Source organism: Arvicanthis niloticus, chromosome 1, assembly GCF_011762505.2.
Source record: "Arvicanthis niloticus isolate mArvNil1 chromosome 1, mArvNil1.pat.X, whole genome shotgun sequence".
In the NCBI taxonomy this organism is placed as follows: domain Eukaryota; kingdom Metazoa; phylum Chordata; class Mammalia; order Rodentia; family Muridae; genus Arvicanthis; species Arvicanthis niloticus.
Window position 1 is genome coordinate 18,322,957 of NC_047658.1, and position 25,836 is coordinate 18,348,792.

At 50.3% G+C, this 25,836-nt stretch overlaps 1 protein-coding gene across 3 annotated transcripts in view; it reads right to left on the reverse strand.

Annotated features, from left to right (window-relative positions):
• Myh14 (myosin heavy chain 14) overlaps positions 1 to 25,836 on the reverse strand; it is a 61,012-nt gene that overhangs the window by 34,412 nt on the left and 764 nt on the right. The window contains exons 1-11 of one of the 3 annotated variants that reach the window (XM_034510314.2): positions 25,020 to 25,199; positions 21,367 to 21,762; positions 16,771 to 16,927; positions 14,132 to 14,159; positions 13,837 to 13,939; positions 13,270 to 13,293; positions 11,442 to 11,534; positions 11,043 to 11,106; positions 9,802 to 9,900; positions 8,614 to 8,754; positions 1,108 to 1,203 (exon numbers count right to left, since the gene is read on the reverse strand). In XM_034510314.2, coding sequence (XP_034366205.1) covers positions 1,108 to 1,203; positions 8,614 to 8,754; positions 9,802 to 9,900; positions 11,043 to 11,106; positions 11,442 to 11,534; positions 13,270 to 13,293; positions 13,837 to 13,939; positions 14,132 to 14,159; positions 16,771 to 16,927; positions 21,367 to 21,759 — 1,198 coding nt within the window. In that variant the 5' untranslated portion in view covers positions 21,760 to 21,762; positions 25,020 to 25,199. Of the gene's footprint in view, positions 1 to 1,107; positions 1,204 to 8,613; positions 8,755 to 9,801; positions 9,901 to 11,042; positions 11,107 to 11,441; positions 11,535 to 13,269; positions 13,294 to 13,836; positions 13,940 to 14,131; positions 14,160 to 16,770; positions 16,928 to 21,366; positions 21,763 to 25,019; positions 25,200 to 25,836 lie in introns of those variants that run through there. The other 2 variants (XM_076933336.1, XM_076933343.1) reach the window with 2 other exon arrangements.

The following is a 25,836-nucleotide window of genomic DNA, read 5'->3' on the forward strand; positions in this document are numbered from 1 at the left end:
TTTTCAGAGCTGTGCAGAGGTTGAGAGTGAGCTGGAGGCTTTTTATAACCAGGACAGAGAGCTTCAGATGTCCAGAGGGAGCCTGTGAACTCTATTTCTGTCTAGATCTCCAGCTACAAAGGCACAGGGTAGAGAAGCCCCAGGGGAGACTACAAGGACACAGACACCACTGGAATCTGACTGTGGGCAATTGTCTCTCCTTACTTGACAACCAAATCCCAGCTTGGGAGGCTGAGGCAGGAGGCTGGCTGTGAGTTTGAGGTCAACATGGGCTACAGTGATAACCTCTCTCACAAAGCTTAAAACCAAAAAGCTAAGTGTGTTAGCTCATGCCTTTAGGATCAACACTGGGAGGCGGAGGTAGGTGGATCTCTGTGAGTTCAAGGCCAGCCTGGTCTACAGAGAGAGCTCTGGGACAGCCAGGGCTACACAGAGAAACCTTGTCTCAAAACAAAACAAAATAAAAAATGGTGGATGCAAGAGGATCAGGAGTTCAAGGCCATCCTGAGCTACATATGGCCTAGTCCCCCCGCCCCCCCAAAAATGAACAAAAGGCCAGGGCAAGAATTAGTGATGTTCATTGTTTAACAAACACAAAGAGGAGGATGTGAAACTGGTGGCACAGACAGGAAACCTCAGCCCTTGAGGGGCAGAGGCAGGAAGATCAGGAATTGAAAAGGCCCAAGGTTGGGGCTAGAAAGATGGTTCAGTGGTTAAGAGCACTGGCTGCTCTTCCAGAGGTCCTGAGTTCAATTCCCAGCACCCACACGACAGCTCACAACCGTCTGTAACTCCAGTTCCAGGGGATCTGGATCCTCATATGGACATGTATGCAGGCAAAACACCAAAGCACATAAAGTAAATAAAGTATTTTTATAAAGGAAAAAAGGCCAAGGCTGGAGAAGAGCGGCTTCTCAGGCATGGGTGGGGTTGTCTACCTACCACGATGGAGCTGTCTTCAGCAGGGCATTTAAAATGGAGGAAGCCTGGCCATGGTATTCTGGGCAAGACCTCTACAAAGTGCAGGAGTCCGAGCCCTCCTGGGTGAGGGGCAGAGGTAGGAGGGGACACTCTGGCAAGGACAGAGGACACTGGCGCTGGTGATACCTGTGTTGTCAGGCATGGTGGCTTGGTCTGTGTTGCGCTCTTTCTTCAGGACAACGTTGCCAAACTGGAGGACAGCTGAGACAGTGCGAAGCATGGCTGTGGGGCAGAGAGGAAGGTCACAGGGGACTCTGGTACCTGTCTAAATCCTGCTGCAGGAAAACCCAAAGCTATGTCCAGTACCCCAGAGCTCAAAGCTCACTTGTGACCCCAGCTAGGCCTTTAAAACTGCAACAGAATTGATACACCCAGATTTCTGTTTTCAAGCTTTAAAAAGAGAGATGATGTATACACCATTCAAAATGAACCAGATGTTGTGCTAGGAAGATGGCTCAGTCAGGAAAGTGCTCTCTGAACGAGCATGAGGGCCCGAGTTTGTACCCACATAAAAAGCAGGGTACAGTGGTACACATCTGTAACCTAAGGCCTGAGGAGACAGACAGGGAGATCCTAGAAGTCAGTGGCTGGCCAACCAGCATAGCCAAAAAGTCAAGTTCCAGGTTCAGTAAGAGAACCTGTTTCAAAAATAAAATCACCAGACTTAGCCGAAAGCCCCTTTAACCACGGCTCCATCTTGCCAGTCCCATGCCCAACGTTTCACCTGAGTGTTAAGGATTGGAACTCAGGTCCCTGTGTTTGACAGTAGGTACTCTTCCCACTAAGCCATCTCCTCAGCACATTGCTGATTCTGACACACAGCATTTGTGACCAAGGGTATTAAAGTTGATGCCACAGTGAAGTGAGTTGTCTTCCAAGTTGGTCACCAAAGCCTCTGCTCCAGCAGTGTGCTGGGGATGCAGTTCACACGGCAAGAACTGTGCCATGGTGAAGAGCACTTACTGCTCTTCCAAAGGACCCAAGTTCTGTTCCTAGTACCCAGGTCAGGAAGCTGCAACCACTTGTAACTCCAGCTCCAGGGGATCTTACATTCTCTCCTGGCCTTCATAGGTATGCATTCAGATGCATATAACACACACACACACACACACACACACACACACACACACACACACACACACACGTGCACACGCATACACATCTTTTTTTAAAAAAAATCCCAAGATAGGAAACCAAGCAAAGCCCAGAAAGGACACTAGTCTGAACTGACGTGGCTGGGCGTCTTGCTTTGACCTTGGCTTGTGTGTGCTTGGAGCCAAATCACACTGCTCTGCTCTGTGAGTGGCCACAACTGGGGACTCTAAAAGAACAGACCTTAAAGAGGTAAGATTTCTCTAGAAAATTCCCTGCTAGACCTGAATACCCGGAAACTCCAGCAACTGGAGCAGACAGCCACCCCCCCCCCCCCAAAGCTGTGCTGAACCACCTCACAATTTGATCTACACATAGTTTCCTGGCTGGAGGTCTCTGTCTCTCTTACGAAGACACCTTACAGGAGTTGGTTCTCTCCTTCCTACTGTGCAGATTTTAGGAATTGAACTCTGGTCTTGAGGCCTGGCAGCAAGCTCTTTTACTTACTGAGCTGTTTTGCTGGCCCATTTCCTGGCAGAACAGAACAAAGGATTCTTCTGTCCTTTAAATAAATCTATTCTCATCCCAATTCCTATTTCTTAGGATTTGTTTTGTTTTGATTTGATTTCTGTGTGTGTGTGTGTTTGTATGTGTGTGTTTGTGTGTGAGTGTTTGTGTGTGTATGTGTGTGTGAGTGTTTGTGTGTATGTGTGTGTGTGTTTGTGTGTGTGTGTGTGTTTGTGTGTGTGTTTGTGTGTGTGTGTATGTGTCTGTGTTTGTGTGTATATGTGTGTGTATATGTGTGTATGTGTGTGTGTTTATGTATGTGTATGTGTGTGTATGTGTGTGTGTATTTGTGTGTGTATGTGTGTGTGTGTTTATGTGTATGTGTCTGTGTTTGTGTGTATATGTGTGTGTATATGTGTGTATGTGTGTGTGTTTATGTATGTGTATGTGTGTGTATGTGTGTGTGTATGTGTGTGTGTGTTTATGTGTATGTGTGTGTATTTGTGTGTGTATGTGTGTATTTGTGTGTGTGTGTATGTGTGTGTGTGTGTGTATTTGTGTGTGTATGTGTGTGTGTGTTTATGTGTATGTGTCTGTGTTTGTGTGTATATGTGTGTGTATATGTGTGTATGTGTGTGTGTTTATGTATGTGTATGTGTGTGTATGTGTGTGTGTATTTGTGTGTGTATGTGTGTTTATGTGTATGTGTGTGTATTTGTGTGTGTATGTGTGTATTTGTGTGTGTGTGTGTGTGTGTGTGTATGTGTGTGTGTGTGTGTAATCTTGAACTCCTGCCTTTATTTCTCTAGTATCAGGATGACAAGACTCCCCTTCCATGCCTGACTTATGAGAACCCAGGACTTCACAACTAGGCCCCAGCCCCAGCTCCTATATCTCAGGGGTTTTTTTGTTTGTTTGTTTTTGTTTTTGTTTTTTAAGACAGGGTTTCTCTGTGTAGTCCTGGCTGTCCTGGAACTCACTCTGTAGACCAGGTTGGCCTCGGAAATCCGCCTGTCTCTGCCTCCCAAGTGCTGGGATTAAAAGCATGCGTTACCACCGCCCGGCCTATATCTCAGTTTTTTGGTAAGGTGTCCAGCCACAGACGTCAGAGACCTCTGACTACAGTAGGGTTTGGTTTACAAATAGATCTAGGGAGAAAATACTTAGATTTTGCAAATGTCTTGGCTGTGACCACCCAGTGCAGTTTTTTTCATTAGGAATGCTAGGTGCTCCGAGAACAGAGGTTGTGCCCCTGGAGGACACCGGGGCACTGTGGAAGAGCAGCTCAGCCTGTGTGTCTAGGGACTATCACCATCTGTGTTACTACTTATCACAGGAGTGTTTTCTATGGGGAGAGGGGGAGAGGGGGAGAAGGGGAGAAGGGGAAAAGGGGAGAAGGGGAGAAGGGGAGAAGGGGAGAAGGGGAGAAGGGGAGAAGGGGAGAAGGGGAGGGAAGAAGGGGAGAAGGGGAGAAGGGGAGAAGGGGAGAAGGGGAGAAGGGGAGAAGGGGAGAAGGGGAGAAGGGGAGAAGGGGAGAAGGGGAGAAGGGGAGAAGGGGAGAAGGGGAGAAGGGGAGAAGGGGAGAAGGGGAGGGAAGAAGGGGAGAAGGGGAGGGAAGAAGGGGAGAAGGGGAGGGGAGAAGGGGAGGGGGTAACCACTGTGTGACCTGAGAAACTGTTGCTAATGTTTTCCTTTATTTTAATTTATGTTGTATAGATTATCTGGGCACACAATGCCCACAGAGGCAGATCCCCTGGAACTGGAGTTACAGATGGTTGTGATATGCCATATGGATGCTGGGTATCAAACCTGAGCCTTCTGGAAGAGCAGCCAGTGCTCTTAAGAGCTGAGCCACCTCTCAGCTCCTGCTGCTGGTTTAACCCAGAGTTCTATCAAAACTTGAGACATTCTGTCCCTTGAGCATGGGCACAGGGGTCAGTGATGGGCTGTGGCAGCTGTGTTTGTGTCTGCTGTCTCCATGGCACCATTAAGGAGCAACACAGCGTGCACTGTTCCCACCCCAGCTGCTCAGCCTCCAATGTTTATGCAGTCAACAGACATGGATTATTTCTCTTCCCTGTACCACATCCAATCCAAGCACCTGACCTGCAAAAACAGCTCTAGGAGGTGGGCCCTGCTACCTATGATCCCATGGAGAAACTGGGGCATGTAATTCACAAACTCAGGATCACTCCATTCATAAGCTGGCAGAGGCAGGATTCCAGCTGAAGTTATGCGGACTTTCTTGTCCATCATAGAGTAAGTTGGAACAAGTATCTGCACACAGCATATCAACAGAAACTGGGATCTCTCTCTCTCTTTCTCTCTCTCTCTCTCTCTCTCTCTCTCTCTCTCTCTCTCACACACACACACACACTCACACACACATACTCACACACTCTAGCATGTGCACACACCACACACACTCGAGCACGCACACACTCAAGCACACTCACACACACACACTCAAGCACACTCACACACACACACTCAAGCACGCACACACACACTCAAGCATGCACACACTCACACTCAAGCACACTCACACACACACTCAAGCACGCACACACTCACACACACTCAAGCACACTCTCTCTCTCACACACACACCCGAGCACGCACACACACTCACACACACTCACGCACACACTCAAGCACACTCTCACACACACTCGAGCATGCACAGACACTCACACACACTCTCACACACATTCAAGCACACACACACACACACACACACACACACACTCGAGCACACACACTGTGATGGTGCATGCTTCTCATCCCAGCACTCGGGAGGTGAAGGCAGGAGGATCAGAAATTCAAGAGCAGCCTGGACTACAGACTGTCTCAACAACAAAAGCAATCCAAGGTTGGTGAAATGGTTCAGCTGCTGAAGGGGCTTGCCACCAAGCCTGATTGCCTGAGTTTATTTTCCAGCACCTGCATTGTGGAAGAGAGAAAAGACTTCCCATAGCTGTCCCCACCTCCAAGTACATATGCATATGTAAGTGCTAAATAAATAAATGTGGGAGGGAAGAAAACAAAAAATATCAGATATTTGAACAGAAGCCCAGTGCTCAATAGTAGAATTTGCTGAATGAAGGCTGGAGAGACAGCTCAGTGGCTAAGAGCACTGGCTGCCACTTTTACAGAGGACCAGGGTTCAAATTTCACATGGTGACTCACAAACACCTGTACCTCCAGTTCCAGGGGAACTGACATCCTTGGGCATAGCTTAGGTATACATGCAGGTAAACCACCCATACACATAAGATAAATAAGTCAAAGACATAAAAAAAAAATGTTGACTGTCCATCTGGGCCTCAGTTTCCTCAGCTGGGCAGTAGGAAGGGGTTGGACTCACTGGTCTCTTATTTGTCACTCTTAGAGTGGAAGACGGTGAGGAGTGGGGCAGGGACAGGAGCCCCAGGAATGCTGAGAGCTCTGCAGCTGACAGGAGCCACTTCCCACGAGGTCCTGGGTCCCCGAGGTGAGGGTTGGCCTGCTAAGAGCCCGAGACAGAGATCACTACTGCTGACCGAGTGCTGGAAGGGCCTGTGGTAGGCAGCCGACACTCCAAGGGCCTCCCAGGACCAAGGCTGAGAGATCTATCTGTATGACTGGCAAAAATGGGGTGCTGTTGGGACCAGGCAAAGCCAGGCGTGTCCATCTACATTTCTGGCTGAGGGTTATGGGGTCTACCACCACTCTGCCATCTCCTGTAGGGAGGTGGGACCCAGGCAAGACTTCCTGACCTTCTGTCTCATCTTTGATCCGAAACAGAGTTTATGCAAAGATGTTGGGCTCTAGTCCATACAAATGGAACACAAGGAGACTGTCACATGATCCCATTTGTCTGTTACTCCAACAAAAATACACAAACTTCCTAGAGAGGAGGGTAGAGCTAGGGAGTGGAGAACTGGCGACACCTTGTGGATGATGGCAAGGTGGCGCCTCTGCAGCCCAAACCAACCAAGGTTCTAGGGTATGGCTGTGTGGTAGAGCCCTTGCCTAGAATCTCCCAGTGATGGGCTGAGGACGCTGCTCAGAGGTAGTGCACTTGCCCAGCAATCAAATCTCAGCACCAAAATAAATTAATGAGTTAAGTTAAATGTGTATGGGCAGACACTGGGAATCTAGAGGCAGGCTCTGGGGTCTCGGGATGAAGATGACCACACATGGTCCTCTCTCTGGAAGGTGTAAGTGTAGCTGAAGTTGTAGAGACCCAAGGTCAGGCTGTAAGCACATTCAAACTCTAAAAATGTAGTTTGCAGAATGGAAAACTCCCATCTGTCACTGGACCCACTACACAGCAGGCCACCAGCAGGAGTGTCCCATGGGCCATCTGGTATCAAGAGGCTGGGCTGATCATGGCCAAGTTCTGAGTTTGTTTGCTAGTTGCCTGGTGGGGAAGACTAGCAGCTCTGGGAATTATAAAACCATGGTTAAAAAATCTGGCCATGGCTGTGGGTATGGCTGTGGCCGTGGCTGTGGCTGTGGCCGTGGCTGTGGCCATGGGTGGGTATATTCAGGTGCTCAGCACTCTAGATTGAGCCCTGAAGGCAACATGAGCTTCAGGGGAGAATCAAACTGTGAGGTGGAGTCTAGCTGAACCACATACACCTAGGGGTCTCTGTCCGAGAGCCCAGTCCACCCATAAAGGAAGATTCCACAACCCCTCAAACGATGCTGTGGTCCAGCTGAGTAAAGGGGCCAGTGCCTGACATTGTCATAGTCTAGAGGCTGAGACAGGAGAATTGATATAAGCTTGAGGCCTTCCTTAGCTACACAGCCAGTTCCTGGCCAGTCTGGGCTATAGTATGAGACTCTTTCTGAAACAAACATAACCACCATCATCACCAGTAATAATAATTTAAAGGGTTGTAAATATAGTTCAGTAGGCAGAGTACTTGACTAACAATGTATAAGGTCCTAGCTTCCATCTCCAACACCACATAAACCAGGAATGTTGGTGCACACCTGTTATGCCAGCACTCAGGAGGTAGAAACGGAGGCAGGAGAATTAGAAATTCAAGTCATCCTTGCCTACATATGGAGTTTATGAGCAGCCGGGGAAGCAAGAGACCCTGACTCAGGTTCTGATCTACTTTGCTTTCTGTTGCTGTGATAAAAACTTTCTGACCAAAAGCACCACCCTCCCCCATACTCTGACCAGGTTCCTATCATTTATATGACTGGTTGGTCTCACTTCCGTAGTCTCTGTGAGGGGAGGAGGAGAGATTTGCCCACCTCCTCCCTGGAAGAGCTCCAGTCCCTTTATACACAGCAGCACCAATAACTACTTAAACAGTAGGCTGGGAGGTGGATCAGTCCAAGTGAAGATGTAGAAATGACCTGAGTTCAATCCTCAGAACCAACAGAAGCATCTATAAACTATCCTCTGACCTACACACACACACACACACACACACACACACACACACACACACACTCACACTCTCACACTCTCACACACACTCACACACTCACTCACACACACTCACACTCTCTCACACACTCTCACACACACTCACACACATACACACTCACGCATACTCACATTTACACACACACTCGCACTCTCACACTCACACTCACTCACACACACTCACACACACACTCTCTCTCACACACACTCACACACTCTCATACACACTCACACACATACACTCACACACTCACTCACATACATACACACACACACTCACACTCTCACACACACTCACACTCTCACACACACTCACACACACACTCACATACATACACACTCACTCACACACTCACACTTACACACACACTCACACAATCACACACACTCACACACATACACACACACTCATACACATACACTCTCACGCACACTCACTCACATTTACACACACTCGCAATCTTAAACACACACTCGCAATCACACATGCTTGCACACTAACACATTCATGGACACTGCTCACACACTTGCACACTCACACTCAAACGCTCACTCTCAAAGACAATCCCACTCCCAGGTAGGAGTGGCCCAGGCTCACTCACCAGTGATCTCTTCTGGGAGGAGGCCCAGCACTCGCAGGGACTCCAGGGTCTCCTGGAATAACTCCCGCTCCTGGCCCGGGGATGATGAGGGCCCATTGGTCAGGAAGCGGTAATGGGAACAGGGCTCCAGAAGGAGGTCAGCTGTAGACAAAGGGAGTTCTGGGGTCAGCTGTGCCATGACAGGACCTGAGGTCTGTTACTGAGGGCTGGGTGGACCTGGAGCAGGCAAGGCCTAGAGAAGGCGCTTGACCAAGATGGCAGAGCCAGCACCTGGGGACACACATGCTTCTAGAAGCCACAGAGTTGGAACCAGGGTGTCAGGGGACCCACACAGGAGCCAGGAGGTACAGGAAAAGCTGTGGACAGAAGGCAGAGAAATAGAGAGCTACAGAGTCAGACACAGTGACTTGCTTGTCGTTCTAACTGGGAATTCCAGGCTAGCCTGGGCTACATAGTGAGATCTTGTCTCAAAAAGAAAGAGAGGAGGGCTAGGGAGATGGCTCAACAGTTGAGAGCACTGACTGCTCTTCCAGAGGTCCTGAGTTCAATTCCAGCAACCACATGGTGGCTCACAACCATCTGTAATGGGATCCAATGCCCTCTTCTGGTGTGTCTGAAGACAGTGATAATATATATATATATATATATATATATATATATATATATATATATATATATATATAATAAATAAGGAGAGAGAGAGAGAGAGAGAGAGAGAGAGAGAGAGAGAGAGAGAGAGAGAGAGAGAGAAGACAGGAGAGGGCACAACCTCTGGCATAGCCTCTGAACCGGCAGGAACAGCTTGCAGGCGCAACAGCACACAGTAAGGTCAACTGGAAGCACGGAGTTGCGAGAAGCCACAGCAAGGCAGAGCCACCATAGGCCCAGGAGGAACAGGGGTGCAGGAACGGAGCAGACAGATGCCGCGGGCAGGAGCGAAAGCCAGAAGGCAGCTGGAAGCAGAGGGTACAGAGCGGGGCTTGGGAGGCCAGCACACAGAATCCACGACAGAAGCCCGGGGCTGTGCAGCTCCGCGACTGCGCTGTTCCCACACATCACAGGGATGGCAGGGCTGGACATGAGACTCCGTTCTGGGTACGGGGCTCCCGCTGAGGGTGTGGAGAGGGGGAAACCTTATGTTTCTCAACCACCCCAGGGCAAAACAGGGTGGGAAAGAGCGACACTAACCTTTTAGCTGCTCCCCAGCGCCCCCTAGCAGCTGGTAGAAGATATGGAAGCTGCATTCGTCCTTGGCCTGTCTGATGGCCCGGGACTTCTCCAGCAGATCTGGGAGGGAGGTGGTCAAGGAGCCTGCTGCCTGCGGTCTCAGTATTTGGAATGCAGATTAGCGTAGACTACATAATGAATTTCCAGACCAGCATCTCAAAGATTAATTAATTAATTAATTAATTAGATAAAAATAACGTGGAGCTGGAGGGATGGACCAGCGGTTAAGAGCAGGCTGGTGTGTTTGTTTGTGGTCATTGTCGTTGCTTTTCAGTTTTCTGAGACAGGGTTTCTCTGTGTGGCCCTGGCTGTCCTGGAACTCATTATGTAGACCAGGCTAGTACTGAACACAGAGATCTGCCTGCCTCTGCCTCCAAGTGTTGGGATCAAAGGTGTTCGCCACAGGCTGTTCTTAAACAGAGGACCAGGGTTCAACCCCCAGCATCCATGTTGTGACTCACAGTCATCTGTAATGCTGTCCCAGGAGATCAAATACCCTTTTCTGGCCTCTGCCAGCACATGGTACAGAGACATATACACAGGCTACAACACCCCCAAAATAACAGAATAAAGTAAATTTAAATCAATGGGAGACTGCAATATGGCTATGTGGGTAAAGGTGCTTGCCACTAAGCCTGAAGATCTGAGTTCCGTTCCCAGGACCCACATGGAGAGCCGACTGTCTCTTCAGCCCTCTGCCTCTCATTTTGGTCGGTATTTTGAGACAGGATCTTGAGTGCTAGGATGACAGGTATCCCTTGCTGTGTGCTGCTTCAGTGTGGTGCATACCATTCCCGGAGAAGGAGCAAGCAGTGGGGTTGCCTCACACTGACAACACTGACCCCTGAGGCTCTGCCTAGATTTCCTAGGGGACTTTTCCCTGCAAGTTCCCGTGTTGTTGTTTACACAGTTATGCACACCCTCTGTAACCCACTAAGCTCACCTGGCTTTCCTGGACCAACCCTCCTGTGTCTCCCTGGACTCCTTTCTATGTCCCCAACTCCATAAAGCACGGCCAAGAGCCTGACCATGGGCTGACTAGGACATCAGAAACGCATGGATGTGAAGGTCCAGACAAGCATGTTCACAAGACTGTTCGGTCCCAGCTGAGCGTCAGCACTGGGCATCTTTTCTGGGTAAAAGCTCAGAGGGTTGTCCTCCTTGGCTGCTACCCATGCCTCCCAGGGTCCCGCAGAGGATACAGGTCTCGATGTTTGCTCCCACGATGTAGCCAGAAGTATCAAAGTTGATGCGGATAAATTTGCCCTGTAGCAAAAAATGGTGCAGGGCTTAAGTCGTGCAAGGGGTCTTCCCAAATCCAAACCTCCTCCTTCTACCTCAAGCTCACACCAGCAGTGAGTCCCAAGCAGGGACTCTGCAGGCAATTCCAGTCCAGTCAACTTTGTTGAACCACCAGCAGCCAGGTTGTAGGACCTCCTTCCTTAGACTCCGGGTTCAAACCCCAGCCTCCTTCCTCAGACCCAGAGATCCTCCACAGACCTCCTCTCTTAAACCCTAGAGGTCCAGACCTCTGTCTCTTTCCTATCCCCAAATCGGGCCCCAGTCTTCTAGACTGCCAGGTGCACAGCCCCCATACTCACAAAGCGGGAAGAGTTGTCGTTCTTCACCGTCTTGGCATTGCCAAAGGCCTCTAGGATGGGGTTGGCTTGAAGAAGCTGTCGCTCTAGCTCCCCCTGCAGGGCACGGGAGATGGTGCATCAGTGAGAAAGGCTCCCTCCTCATGGGGCCAGGCATGGGGCTGGCCTTCTTTGGGTGGGGCCTTTTGTATGGGGCTGGAAGAGTCTTGCCTGCCATGTGTATAGTGAGGGGAACAGAAAAAATTCTTGGAGATTTACTGTTGAGTGGATGTAAAACAACCAAACAAAGGGGGAAAATGTTGCAGAACCCATCTTGTTCCCATTAATAAGAAACGAAGCAGGGTTAGAAACGCCAGCACAAACAGCATGGTTATTTTTACAGACATACACGGCAGTAAACACAGGGAGAGAGGTCTTCGAGGCTGCACACCAAACTGTCAGCCACCGTCTGCTCACATGTTTGCTGCTGCAGCTCACGGGTCCCCATACATCACTTGAGGAAACAGAGAATAATATATATTCTACCGCCCATAGAAAATGCTTCAAACACTCCGGTGCGTAGTGAGCATTCAATAAATGGCAGTTTTGTGCTGTGAGGGCGGTTCCTTATGCTGAGCTTACTTCTAGCTCCTCCAGTGTCAGAGCCGGGCACACAGTAGGTGCTCAGTAAATGGTACCTGAATGTGTTTTCTCCGTCTACATCAGTTAGTGGCTTTGTCGAGTGAGCAAAGAGTCAAATGCAGCCCCACACGGTGGCTCACACCTGGAATCCCAGCATTTGGGAATGTGAAGGTAGGAGAGTTGATATTAAGTTCAAGACCAGCATGTGTTATAGAGCAAATTCAGGGCCGGCCTGGGCTATGAAATAAGAGCCTATCCCAGAAAAAAATAAATAAAACAAACAAAAAAGATGATGCACAAAGTAAGGGTCATGTGGCTTGGTCCTATGAAAGCTTGTTTCTCCAGCCCCACTGGGAGGAGCGGCTTGGCTGTCCAGGTCACTGTGTGATAGTATCTCCGGCCTCTTTCTGTACACATGGCAGGCAGTACAGGCCCAGGCTGCATAGAGTAGGACTGAAGTGTGCACATAGTATGGCTTCTCTGGCAGTGAGGACCTAGTTTCATGGACACAGTAGGACTTCCATGAACCATAGAGGGGGCATGGCTCTGTGCAGACAGTAGGACTGCACTAAAAGCAGCATGGAGTCTGGGCATGTGCACATTGTGGGGTTACCTTGAGTGGTGGCAGAGACCTTTGCTTTGTGCACGTGAATACTGGGGGAGGGGAGCAATTACAGGCACATAGTAGGACTGTACTAAGTGACAGCATGGGGTCTAGGCACATGAACTCAGTAGAGCTGGTATGAATGGTGGGGGCTTGGCCGCGTGTACTGCATTAAATGCCAGGATGAGGCCTGAGCATGTGCGCAACAGCAGGCCTGGCACAAACATGTGGGAGAGCTGTCTTTGTAGACAGGAAGACCCAGTTAAATAGCAGTACGGGGCCTGGGTACGCACACATGCCAAGGCTGCCATGAAGGGTAGGGTACGTGTGGTTGTGTGTACGTAAGGGATGTTCTGTGGGCTTGCTTGAACACAGTGGGGCTGAGTGGCAACAGGAGACAACCTTGGCTTCATGCATATAGCATGTCTGAGCCAGAGAGCCATGTGGGCCCGGCATGGGAATAGTAGAACTGTCAACATTGGCTTTGTGGGTTGCTGTGGGGCTGGTATGCCATTCTTGGACCCTGTCTCCTAGATGGCTCTGGGCTGGTGGCCTCAAGTGACACTGGGTGACACTGGGGTGGCAAGGGGATTTCCTGCTACTCACATAAGACATGGTGCTGACGGAGGCCTGAGGAAGTCACAGGACAGGACACACGAACCAGGACACGGCACATGGAACATGGACAGACATGCAGATGAACTGAGGGCCTTAGGGCAGAGCTGAGGCTGAGGGGCTAGGGAGTATGGGTCAGGGAAACCCCAGGGATTATGCATCTGGCTTAAATCCCACTGTGTCACCTCCCTCTGCCTATCAGGACTCACCCACCATGACTGGGGCTTTCCGTGAGTATTGTTAGTAACCACTCCCTGAGGGGTCAGAGTCTAGGGGTACCTCTACCGCCCTCCAAAACCTAGACACAGGTCACCTAAAATCAGGCTTCAAAATGAAGCATGTACCATGTGCCCAGTGTTATTCTCAAACCAACAAGGCTAAGAACCAGCCTCATGTCTCCAACCTGTTCACTCCTGACTTCATGACGAGCACACAGTAGGTGCTCAGGTAGCACAGGAAGACATAGGGCCCTGTACCAACTGTGAATGTGGAGTGTATCCCAAGATAAAATATGCTGCCAGTGACATGTCTGGAGTGTCCCAAGGCTGTGTGGCTTACAGGGACACCAGGTTCCTTCCTGCCCTTTGGAGATGATGCCACATGGGCCAGGTACTGGATGACCTTCTTGGTGTTCTCCGTCTTCCCAGCTCCAGACTCTCCCCTGTGGAGGGAGTAAGGGGAGGCAGGGTGAGCAGGGAGGCCAGGCAGCCCCTACCCAACACATTTACATAGAGCGATGTCCCCTGCCACTCTGCCATTTTACCCAATGCTGCACCCATGGTCACCCTTCCCATTTGTGCAGAGCCACATTCTATGGGAGCCTCTGACTCTGGGGCCCTCTGGGACAACTCACGTGCACAGAATGGACTGATCCTCACGATCTGCAGGGGACAGAAGGGATGACATGTCACCTAGAGGATCTCCAAGTTTCCTGACCCCTTTGTCTCTCAAAATCTTCCCAGAACCATAAGGAAATGGCAGGATTGTAATAATGCACAGCCCTCCTGGGTTCAAATACCGTCTCTTCACTGAACCTCCCTGAGTGGCCCTACTGAAGCAGCTGTCCCTCTCTTAACCTTTATTTCCTCATCAAAGGAGACAAGGAACCCAAATTATACAGATGCAATTCACCTGCCAACTTCAATTTGAGCCCCTACTGTGTGCACCACCTCAGGATAGGCATCAAAGACTCAAGAACTGGAAAGTGAGCCGGACAGTGGTGGTGCACACCTTTAATCCCAGCACTCAGGAGGCTGAGGCAGGTGGATCTCTGAGTTCGAGTCCAGCCTGGTCTACAGAGTGAGTTCCAGGTCAGGCAGAGCTACACAGAGAAACCCTGTCTCAAAAACAAAAACAAAACAAACAAACAAAAAAAGAATTGGAATGTGAGGTCCAGGAGCCTATACGTCTAGCTTAGACTATTCTGACAGCAATCCTGGGCATAGTGCCACCATCTCATTATATACTCTGGCCACCTACTAAGTGCTAGGTCCTATTATCTGCACAGAAAAGAACACGGAATAAGGCAGTGACTAGAAGACGGGGAACCTCTCCATCTTCTCAAAGGAAGGCTCATTTAGGACACAGACTGGAAGTCCTCAGGACAACACAATCCATGTTTGTGTGCCACATAGACCTTACTAATGAATCTTACACACAATCTATATTTTCATGGGTGAAGACTCTGTGGACAGATCAAGGTGAGGATGCAGGCTCTGTGCACAGAGAGTCAGGTTATAGACAGCACAACAACATCCATCTAACTTGCTATGATGTACCCTGGGATATGTGTCAGGTCTGAACCAGCTTCGTGGTCCAGTATCCTCTTGTGTGACTATGGCCCAGTCTCTGATTTTCTTTGTACCTCCATTTACCTATCCAAAAAATGGGTTCAGCACAGCTCCTTGTCTAACGAGGCTGCAATCAGAGTCTGGGAATGTTTAAAACACATTCAAGATGGCTCAATGGTTAAGAACACTGGCTGCTATTGCAGAGGACCCAGGTTCAACTCCCAGCACCAACACAATAGTCCACAATTTCAGTTCCCAAAAAGGTAAAATATATAAATCTCAAAAAGAAAAAAAAGGAAGAGTTAGATGGCTCAGTGGGTAAAGGCAGCTGCTACCAAGTTCAATGGCCCAGGACCTAGATGATGGTGACATGGTGGTGCAGACATGGTGGTGCGCACAACCCCACAGACCCTCACCAAGCATGCGCAAAGCCCTAAACTCTGTTCTCAGTACCACATGGACCAGGTATTGTACACACCTATCATCCCAACTCTCAGGAGATAGAGGCAGGAGAATCTGGAGTTCAAAGTCATCCTCAAGTACATAGGAGTAAGGGGCCAGCCTGGGCTACATGAGGCCATCTCAAAAATACAAATGTCCAACACAATACTCAGCACAGAGTGAATATGGGAAGCAGTAGCCAGGACCCTGGGTTCAACTCCTACCTCAGTACCTACCCTTCAGTGTGGCCACGGGCAGTAACTGTACTGCCTCAGTTTCCCCATCTGGAAATGAGTGCTAATAAAAGAAACTATACCGCAGGACTACTATAAGGTAAATAATATGGCCAAGACACTGCTATCCTCGAGACTTGTACACCTTGCACAGAAACAGACTGACCCTGAGTGATCCAGTAGACAGTGGCATCACGGGCAGACCTACAGACAATGCCTCAGGACAGCAGAAGCTTGCTTCCGGATAGTGACCCTCAGGGGACTGACCACAAGAGGGAGCACATTCAGGGGCCTTCACGTGGTTAACCAAAGGCAAGGCGGTTTGCCTTGGACTAATCAGAAATTAACAGCAGAAAGATAGGTTGAGGGGCCAGGGAGACACTTAGATAATCAAGTGCAACCCAATCCTGAGGACCTGAGTCCAAGCCCCAGCCCCTCCTCACCCCAAAAGGCTGGGCCTGGTGAGGCACACCTGTAACCCCGTGCTGTGGAGGCAGAGACAGGTGGATTGCAGGGGCTCCATGGCCAGCTAGTCCAGCCTATCTGGCAACTTCCAGGTCAGTGGATAACCTAGGGAAGAACACCTGAGTTCAGTTCCTAGCACCCACTTCAGGCAGCTCGCAACCGCCCCAGGGGTCTGATGCCCTCTTCTGGTTCCCATGGGTACTGCGCTCACATGCACATACCCCACAGACTCACATACACATATACATAATTTTGAAAAAAGCTAAAAACAACAACAACAAAACAAAAACAAAAAAAGCAAGGAAGGAGTGAGACCACACAGCCTGACCCATTATCATTTATGACGCAGATGCACCATGTCACACACTTGCTGTCTCTCTGGAAAACCTCTACAGAAGCCAGTGCCAACTGCCTTTCAAAATATTACTGCCACAAATACAGAGGCAGATCCTTTTTGTAAAGGCCTACAGGGTAAGAACCGGATCCTCACCCATCTTCCAACGTATTACCCAGCTATCGTTGGCGCCCACCCGGTGATCCTACGGTGCTGACCACACACTCACCCTGGAGCATGCTGCGGTACGCGCCCTCCGTCACAGCGTACACGTGAGGTGGCACCTCGTGGCGCTTCTTGCCTCGGTACATTTCAACAATGGCCTCTGTGTAGATGGGCAGCTGCTTGTACGGGTTAATGACCACACAGAAAAGGCCAGAGTAGGTCTACGGCAGCAAGAGGGGAGAGTGTGTCAGGTGGCTGCCCTCAGCGAGGACAGAGCTGTGCTGGACAGCTGGGTGCATACACCAAGAGGAAACCTGTATACGGCATAAGGCATATCCCCTTCCCCCCCCCCCCCCCCCGCCTCCCCACACACACACATAAAGCTACTTTGTTCTCTCCGTGTTCTGTTTATTTTGGTTTACAAAAGGTCTTTCTACATGGCCTTGGTTGGACTGAGACTTAAGGGAATCCTTCTGCCTCTGCCTCCCCAGGGCTGAGATTATGGGTGTGTGTCACTGTCTATGTACTGCATGCATGCAGTACCCACAGAGGCCTGAAGAAAGCACTGGATGTCCCAGCCAGAGTTACAGACGGCTGTGAGCTGCCACGCGGGAAGACGATGCTTTGCATGGACAGGTGCTCCTTGGTGCTAAGCCATCTCTGTGTCCCTGTTTGTTGGTGCTTGTTTGAGGCAAATCTTGAAATTGCAGCAATCCTCCTGCCTCCAACTCCTAAGTGATTGGATTACAGGCAGGAGCCATTCTGCCCAGTACGAATGTTAGTGACAGTACTAAGCTAACAGCGGGCATCAACCTTCCCAGAAGGTACAGAGGTTTCCACAGGTGAAGATTCACCACAGAGGTGGATGAGGCCAGGGAAGGCAGCCTCAGGTCACAGGCCTCTGGCTTCCCCAGTAGACATGGAAGGAAGACACATGACCATCTGTTAAAGCCTCAAGCCTAGAAATGAAGCCGTGGAGGCAACAGTGTGCACCTATAACCCCATCATTCAGGAAGCTGAAGCAGGAGGACTGCTATGAGTTCTAGGCCAGCCTGAGCTACAGAATCAGAGCGTGTCTTACAAAAAAAAAAAAAAAAAGGCTGGAGATGTAGCTCAATCCACAGAGCATTTACCTGGCACAAACAAACTCCTGGGTTCCATCCCTAGCACCCCATGTGCCAGGTGCACTCATCATCCCAGCACCCAGGAGGTGGAGCCAGAAATATCAGGTCATCTGACTACATATGGAGTTTGAGACTAACCTGGGCTACATGAAACTCTGTAGGCCCATTTTCACAAAAACCAAAGAAATAAGCAAACAGATGATGGCAGGACAGCCTATCATCCCTGCACTCTGGAGGCCGAAGCAGGAGGATTGTTGTCAGCCTGAGATTCTGCTGAACTCACAAGGTGTCAAGATCAGCAGGAAACACCATCCACAGAGGTGTCTAAATAACCAAGAACTAGTTAGTCCTTTAGCTAAGTCAGCCCAACAGCTAACTAGTCTAATGCACTAGGGACAGCCAGCTGAATTAGCTAGAAAGCTCACCACTCGTAGCCACAGCTGCTTATTAGTTAAGCCAGTCGGCCATTTGCTGGCTTTCTAGTGGGTTATCTGCTCTCCCTTCCCATCTGGCTGCAGGAGGGTGTAGCCACCAGGCTGTCTGGTATTACCTCCTCATAGAGGGGGGCGGGGCAGCTGGCCACAAGCGGGAGAACCGGTCAGCCTAGTATCTGTCTCCCTAGTCTCCCAGGCTGCTCCCACTGGGCTCTCAGAGGTCTCAGGGTGGGGCGGCTGGACCACATTCCCTGGGAGGGTATCTCATGGCCGCCGGCGCCAGAGCCCACTCCCCATGCCAGCCCCCTCGGGCCAGACACAGCTTGGGTAACACCCAGGATGGAAACTCTAGCTGGCCAACAGAGCCAGGGAAAAAGGGAAGCGGCCACAGTTCCTGGAGGATCCCCTTGAAGGGTCTGGAAGGGTTGCCTAGCCCAGAGAGCTCTGGAGACAGGCCTACTCCTCCCTGCACCCCACACCCCTACGCACAGTTTGAGGACGTTCCCTTGTCTGGCTTCCTCTGGAAGAGGTAGACAGCCTGCCTCATTACAAAGGCCCAGGGATTAAGAGAGAATGAATACGAGCCAGCCAAGGTGGCCCCACCTCCCTCTCCAAACAGCAGGCTGGGATGCTCGCATTACAGTCCCACCTAGGAGCCAAAGCTGGCTGGGCTTTAACTGTCTAGTTTGGTAGCCAGAGGCTGAGGTGCCCAGCTGTGTGCAACTTCCAGGAAGGACTGATCCCCTTAAAGACTCAGTGGCAACCAGGTCTGGTAAGCATAGGCCTGCCATCATAGCTTCTCTGGAGACTGAGGCAGGAGGATCAAAGGCAACCTAGTGAGAATTTGTCTCAAAGTAAAATGAGATCTAAAGATATGGTTTAGTGGTTAGGGCCCTTCCTAGAATCCCCCAGTGAGGGGCTGGGGGTGTGGCTCAGTGGTAGAGCCCCTGCCTAGAATTCCCCCCCCCACCCCCCCACCCCGTGAGGAGCTGGGGGTGTGGCTCACCATGAGCAAGGCCCTGAGTTTGATCACCAATACTGTAGGGAAAAAAGCCTCAGAGTTCAGCCCTGGATAATGGGTTTTGAAGCTTCTTCCTAGTAGGGATCTAACAGTGACACACTGTCCCATGTCCCATGGAGCAGAGAGTTCCTTACATAGTCATTAACACCAACCCTCTTCCCTCTGCCTCTATAGTCCCACCGAAGGGACCAATTCCCTCATTAAGTCAAGGTCCCTGGGGACCTCAGCTTCCACTCCTCTCCCTGACATCAGTTAGCCAGTCAGTGAGCACATACCATGCACTGGACATCAGACAGGATCTGAGCCTGAATCTTGGTGCTACCAATTTCCTACTGGCCGACCTGATCAAGTAGTCTCTCTAGGTATCACTATCTCCATCAGTGGGGACAAAAATTGTGCTTCCCAGCTGACATGGCTGAAAGCCGGTCACAAGTTAATGTGGCTTACTGGGAAGTCAGCACTGCTCAGATCCTGCAACACTGTGCATGTTTGCATGATAGTATTATCAACTTCTGTTAGGCCAAGCTGGGGGGAAGGGAGAGGTTGGTCCCTACCTGTGTACTTGGCTGGGACAGGGAGAGTAGTGAGCAACAGGATTCTTAGGAACAGAACTCAGAACTGAGCCTAGCAGCAGAAGCTATGTATATCCAGGCTAGTGGTTATTATCAGGGCTAGATGGGCTTCCATGGATTCCTCAGTGGCTGTGGGCCCTGGGCCCGGTCACTTAATATTCTGGAATGTCGGGTGACATCAACAGTCCCCAGCAAGAAGCCAGCCAAGAACTCAACAATGACACTCAGAACAGTGCCCAGTACAACATAAGTACTTAATAAATATTTACCAGTCGTTCTCAGGTTTTTTTTCATTATGGCTATAACATTCTTTGTTAAACGCCATAATCCTGTTTGCTCTCTCTTAAATGGAGTTAATCACACCTTGGCTGTCCATGAGACACACCCTGCAAGCCTCTTTAAAAGAAAAGAGGAAAAAAAAAACCCAAAACCTATGTTCATATCACGCCCACCATCATCCCAGAGTTCCACGTTGGTGGTAGTGGTCTGAAGCAGTGAGCAGACATTCTAGAGACAGATGATTCTAACATGAAGCCAGGATGTGGAACCACATCTTGTGTTAAACAACTTCCTGTACACCACCTGTGTGCCATGCAGACATCAAAAATGGATCACAGAGCTTGGCAGACCACCTTTAATCAACCTGGACATCATCAATCTCATCACACTATTTTGTCTTATTCTGTTGTTTTGAGATAGTATATCACTCTATATCCCAGCTAGCCTCAAAGTCAAGATTCTTCTGCCAGGAGGTAGTGAGATGTTTGCCACCAAGCCTGATGACCTGAGTGTGAACCCTACCTGTGTGGTTAGAATAGAGCCAAAACAGCAAGTCATACTCTGACCTCATACCCCCACTCCCAAATCAATAAATGTTATCAGTTTTTAAAAGATCCTCCCCGCTTCTCCTCTCCATGCCTTGTTATATGATGGATTTTATTTTCATTTCTTTCTCTTGAGTTTTAGTAAAATGGGGTTAATAATGGCCACTGCCTTGCTGAACAGAATTAGATGAGCTAATGGGACTCATATAGGGTTCGTATTAATTAATTTCCATTCTTTATTATTACAAAATAACAAAGGTATCCTCATAAAGGACAGTTCAGTCAGGTGGAAGCAGGCTCCAGTCATCCAATAAGATATTAGACATAAGTTGGACCAGTCTTAAGGTTGCAAGCCTGTCATTCAAGCTACTCTGAGGAATGAGGCAGCAGGTCAGAGGTCAGCTGCAGTTAAGAGGGAGATCCCTTCTCACGCGCAAACAACCCGGAAGGGGAAGTCGCTCAGTATTAGAGGAAGTGCCTAGAATCCCCCAGTCAGGGGCTAGGGCTCTGTGGTAGAGCATCTGTCTAACTCCGCTCCCGCCCCATTCCATAAAAAATAAAAGCATCATAATTTCCCACTAGTTGGAGAATAGTCGCAGGACACGAGGCAAATACTCTAGACCACTCCCTGCTAATCCAGGTCAGGTTGGTGACATCTGGCACCCCACCCTGGCATGTCACTCACATAAATGAGCCCGGAGTAGTAGCGTTCTCGCAGGTTGTGCAGGACCGAGGCCTCGTTGAGGCAGGTGAGCTCAGCCATATCTTCTGCTTTGCTGAACTTGGGTGGGTTCATGCGCTGGATCTGGTCCCTGGGCAGCCGCAGGCGCCGCCCACTCTCCGCCAGCTCCACTTCTGCTTCCTCCTCCCCTTCATCCCGCAGGGCTGCTGCCTCGAACCCATGCAGTTCCGAGGGCACCCACACCATGCGCCGTGCTGTCCACTCCACTGGTGGCCCTCCAGGGCCACCTACGTTTGGCGTCCGAGGCGCAAACAGGAACGGTTGAGCTGCCTCAGGCACCGGGCCTGGCCTGGAGGCCACCTTCCTCCCAGGCACGGACAGGGTCACTGCGGCCATGATCTGTGGGAAGAGAGTGGACACATCAATTGGGATTGTCCCTCTCCAATTTCTTTGCTTTGCTCATACTAGGGCTTAAACCCCTTGCATGCTAGAGAAACACTGTACCCCTAAGGCATGTCCCTAGACATTTTTGGGGGGGAGAGCTGGTTTTGGTTTTTTGCAACAAGATGTAGCCCTGGCTTTCCTGGAACTTGCTCTATAGACCAGGCTGGCCTTGATCTCAGAGATCCCGCTGCCTCTGCCTCCAGAGTGCTAGGATTAAAGGTACATGCCACCACTGTCCTTCAACTTCTTAATTTTAAAACAAGGTCTTGTTAAGTCAGTTCGGGATAGCCTTGAATTTACAACCCACCCTGCTTCAGCCTTAGAGTAGATGAAATGATAAGACTGGCCCAGCTTTACAAGGAAAAAAAAAGCATTTAAGCCAGGCATGGTGGCCCATGCCTTAAACCCTGGCACTCAGGAGGCAAAGGTAGGCAGATCTCTGAGTTCGAGGCCAGCCTGGTGGACAGAGTGAGTTCCAGGACAGCCAGGGATACACAGAGAAACCCTGTCTCAAAAAAACCAAAATAAATAGATAAATACATTAATTTTAAAAATCACCATAGGCTCCTGTACTAACACATTCCACCACCACCCCCCGCCGCCACACACAGAATTTAAAGTAAAATAAATAAATCTTCTTGTTAAAAGATTTATTATTTGTGTCTATGTGTGTGTGCTCGGGTGAGTTTATATGTACCACACGTATGCAAGTTCCCACAGCAGCCAGAAGGTGGCAGCAGCTCCCCAGAACTGGAGTAATGGGTTGTGGTTGCAGTTCTCTGCAAGAATGACTAGTGCCACAAAATGCCAGTGGTCTCTATGCCCCACTTCAAAAAAATATTTTATGTGTAAGGGTGTTTGCCTGCATGTATGTCTATAGTACATGCATCCCGTACCTATGGAGGCCAGAAGAGGGATCCCCTAGAACTGTAGTCACACATAGATGGTTCTGAACCACCACGTAAGTGCTGACTTGAGATCCCTTGGAAGAGCAGCCGGAGCTGTTAACCACACAGACACCTCTCCAGTGCCCACCCCCAAATGTGGTTACTATAAAGCTTAAATACACTCTTGACTTGTGCTTGCTTCATACTGGGCAGTACCATTCTAAATCTCAAGAATAAAAAGATACATCATTATAAACATGTAAACCATTTAAATGGTGATAAACTGCTGTCAGAGGCCAGAGTAAGGGCCTTGCTGGGGCTGGGGCCGTGTTCACACTTTTAACTGGACTGACTGGAGAGCCTTTCCCTAGAGTGTTGCTTTTCAAAATAAAGACCTGAGTGTCTCTAACCAGAGAGCTACTGGGATGCTGGGACAAAGCAAAGGCCCTGGGGCAGGAATGTGTCCCCGTGTCGTGTCTGCAGCCAAAATGAGAAGCAGACAGGAGGTGAGGTAGCAAGGACAATAAAGGCTGTCACCACAGTTTACACTGTGAGATGGGGCCCAGGTGGGGCATGGCTGACATTTGTTGCCAAGTTCTCTATGCACCGCTGGTCCTGCCTGCCCCATAATTACAGGTTGATCGCCCAATCCTTGTCATTTCTCTGGCTTCATGCATTCACTCTTTCTCAGGTTCATTCAACATTCTCAGAGGCCTTTCAGAGTCCAGGCTCTGGAAACCAGTCACGAGTTGCTGGGGCCCTGGCTTTCAGCAGGTCTTGGGGTATGGATCCAGCTTAGTCTCAAGACTCTTTAAGGAAGCTTTCAGGAGGCAGTCAGGGTGTCTGGGCCTCTCCCTCCCACTTCCAGGGTCACTTACTATGAAACTCAGCCATTTCAGGGTTGTCCATTATCCCACAGAAAATGTCCCACAGCAAGCAGCCCCTACAGACCCACCACCTCATCCCCAGTCAGAGAACACCTGGAGACACCTGCGCGTCCCTCTCTTCCATTGTCACCTCTGTGTACCAGACCAATGGCACCTCCAGCACACCCCTTGGGGACATCCATCCAAGCACTCAGCTTGTTCAATGGGTGTCCTCTCAGATCTTGTCCCCTCAAGCTTGCCCTAGGAGCCTCTCCCACATGCAAACTTCCTCTGTCTTGGGCCCCTCTTGGCCCTCCTCACACCCACCGCCAGCCTGGTTCCCGGTCACTTTGCCCTCCCTGTGCTCTACAAGTGGTCAGCCCCAAAGGGTCAAGGATCACCCCAGGTTCCAGTGTGGTAAAGATACACCCAGAGCCAAGCCCCATCCCAGGGACTTTACCCCACCCCACCCAACTGCTTCCTCTCCAGCCTTGTAGCCTTTGACCAGGAAGGGTTTGGTGGCATTGTACCTCCTAGTCCTGCTATTCCCAACAGCTTAAGAGCAGCCTCCTCAGACCCAGAGTCCAGGCCCAGAACCCCAGAGTGGGATCTCCAGCCCTGTCTCCATTAGACACAGACGTTGCCAAGAGGCTTACTTTAGTTGTGGGTTAGAAGTGGGGATGTGGGGTTTAGGGAAATTGAACAAGCCAAGAGGGTGGGCCCAGGACCTGGCCCCAAATGGCTGAGCCCCAGCCACACACCCCTCCCTCGGGCAGCAGGAATGCGGTGCCAGGACTCATTAGTGTCACTTAGGCAGGTGAGAGCACCTGGGAGGAGCAGACAGAGCTGTGTGGAAAAGGAAAGCAGCCAGGGCCCCGCCCGCCTGGGCAGAGGCTGGGGCAGCACCAAGCTTATGACCTCAGCTAATGGTGAGATCCTACCCTGCCCCAGCCTCCTCTCTCAGACTCAAGGGTCCAGGACCCAACTTCCTCCCTCAGACACAGAGGTCCTGACCCCAGCTCTCCTTCCTCAAGCCCAGAGGTCCTGACCCCAGCTCCTCTCTCAGACTCAGGGGTCCAGGACCCAGTCTCTTCCTACAAACCCAGGGATACTGACTCCAGCCCAGTCCTTTTTCCTCAGACCCAGGGATCCAGGCCCCAGCCCTCCTCCCTCAGGCACAGAAGTCCAGATCTCAGCCCTCCTCCCTCAGGCACAGAAGTCCAGACCTCAGCCCTCCTCTCTCAGGCACAGAAGTCCAGACCTCAGCCCTCCTTCTTCAGACACTGGGGGCCAGACTTCTGCCCTCCTCCCTCAGACACTGGGGTCCATGCTCAACTTCATTCCTCTGACTTGGGGTACCTGGCCCATTATAGCCCCGGGAGCCCGGATCCTAACCCCCTCTCCTCCTGACCCAGCGCCCTGTAGCATAGCTCCTTTATCCCGCGGACCCCGAGGCTACCTGGGCGCCTGGCGGTAGAGATGGGGAGGCCTCAGAGTCCAGATCCTCTCCAGCACCCAGGTGAGGCCGGCTCTGCGGTCCAGCAAGAGGTGGGGCCTCTCCCGTCAGGAGGCAGGACCCGGCTCTGACGTCTCCTGACACCTGCCAGGCTGGGCAGGGGCGGAGCCCGGTACGGCAGCCAGCAGAGATAGAACCTGTTGCCAAGTGGGTGGCGGTGGGCAAAAGTGAAGACCTGGCACAGAGCCGGACTGAGCATGCCTAGGGTTCGAATCTCTCTCCAGCCTTCTGAACCTCCGCTTTCTTCGCTAGGAATTGAGGCTCATGAAATCAACAAAAATCATGTGAGGAAAAGGAACCAGGTCTCTGCTGTTTTATCTTTTTTTTTTTTTTTTTCTTAGAATCTCCGTTTCCTCAACCCTGGAAGTAGGACATCCTAATCCTCAGATATGATGTCAAAATGCTATGCCAACCTCAGAGGCTTCGGTCTTCTCTTCAAGGGTGAATTGAGGAGGAGACATAGGGTGGTTGTGTCTACAATAAACTTGTGGCTTAAGAGGTATTAAGAGGTATGACTTACAGAATAATATATTTTTCTTTTGCGCTTTTCTGATACAGGGTCTTATGTAGCCCAGGCTCGCCTAAAACTCATCGTGTAGCCGAGGCTGGTCTTGAACTCCTGATTACTATTATGATGTTTAAAAAAAAAAAAGTCACAGGGCCAGGCACACCAGGTCCCTGCATTCCCCGCCTTGGTCCAGTCTCCACCTTGCACTCTCTGTGAAACGGACAGCACAAAAGCCACCTCAAATTTATTCTC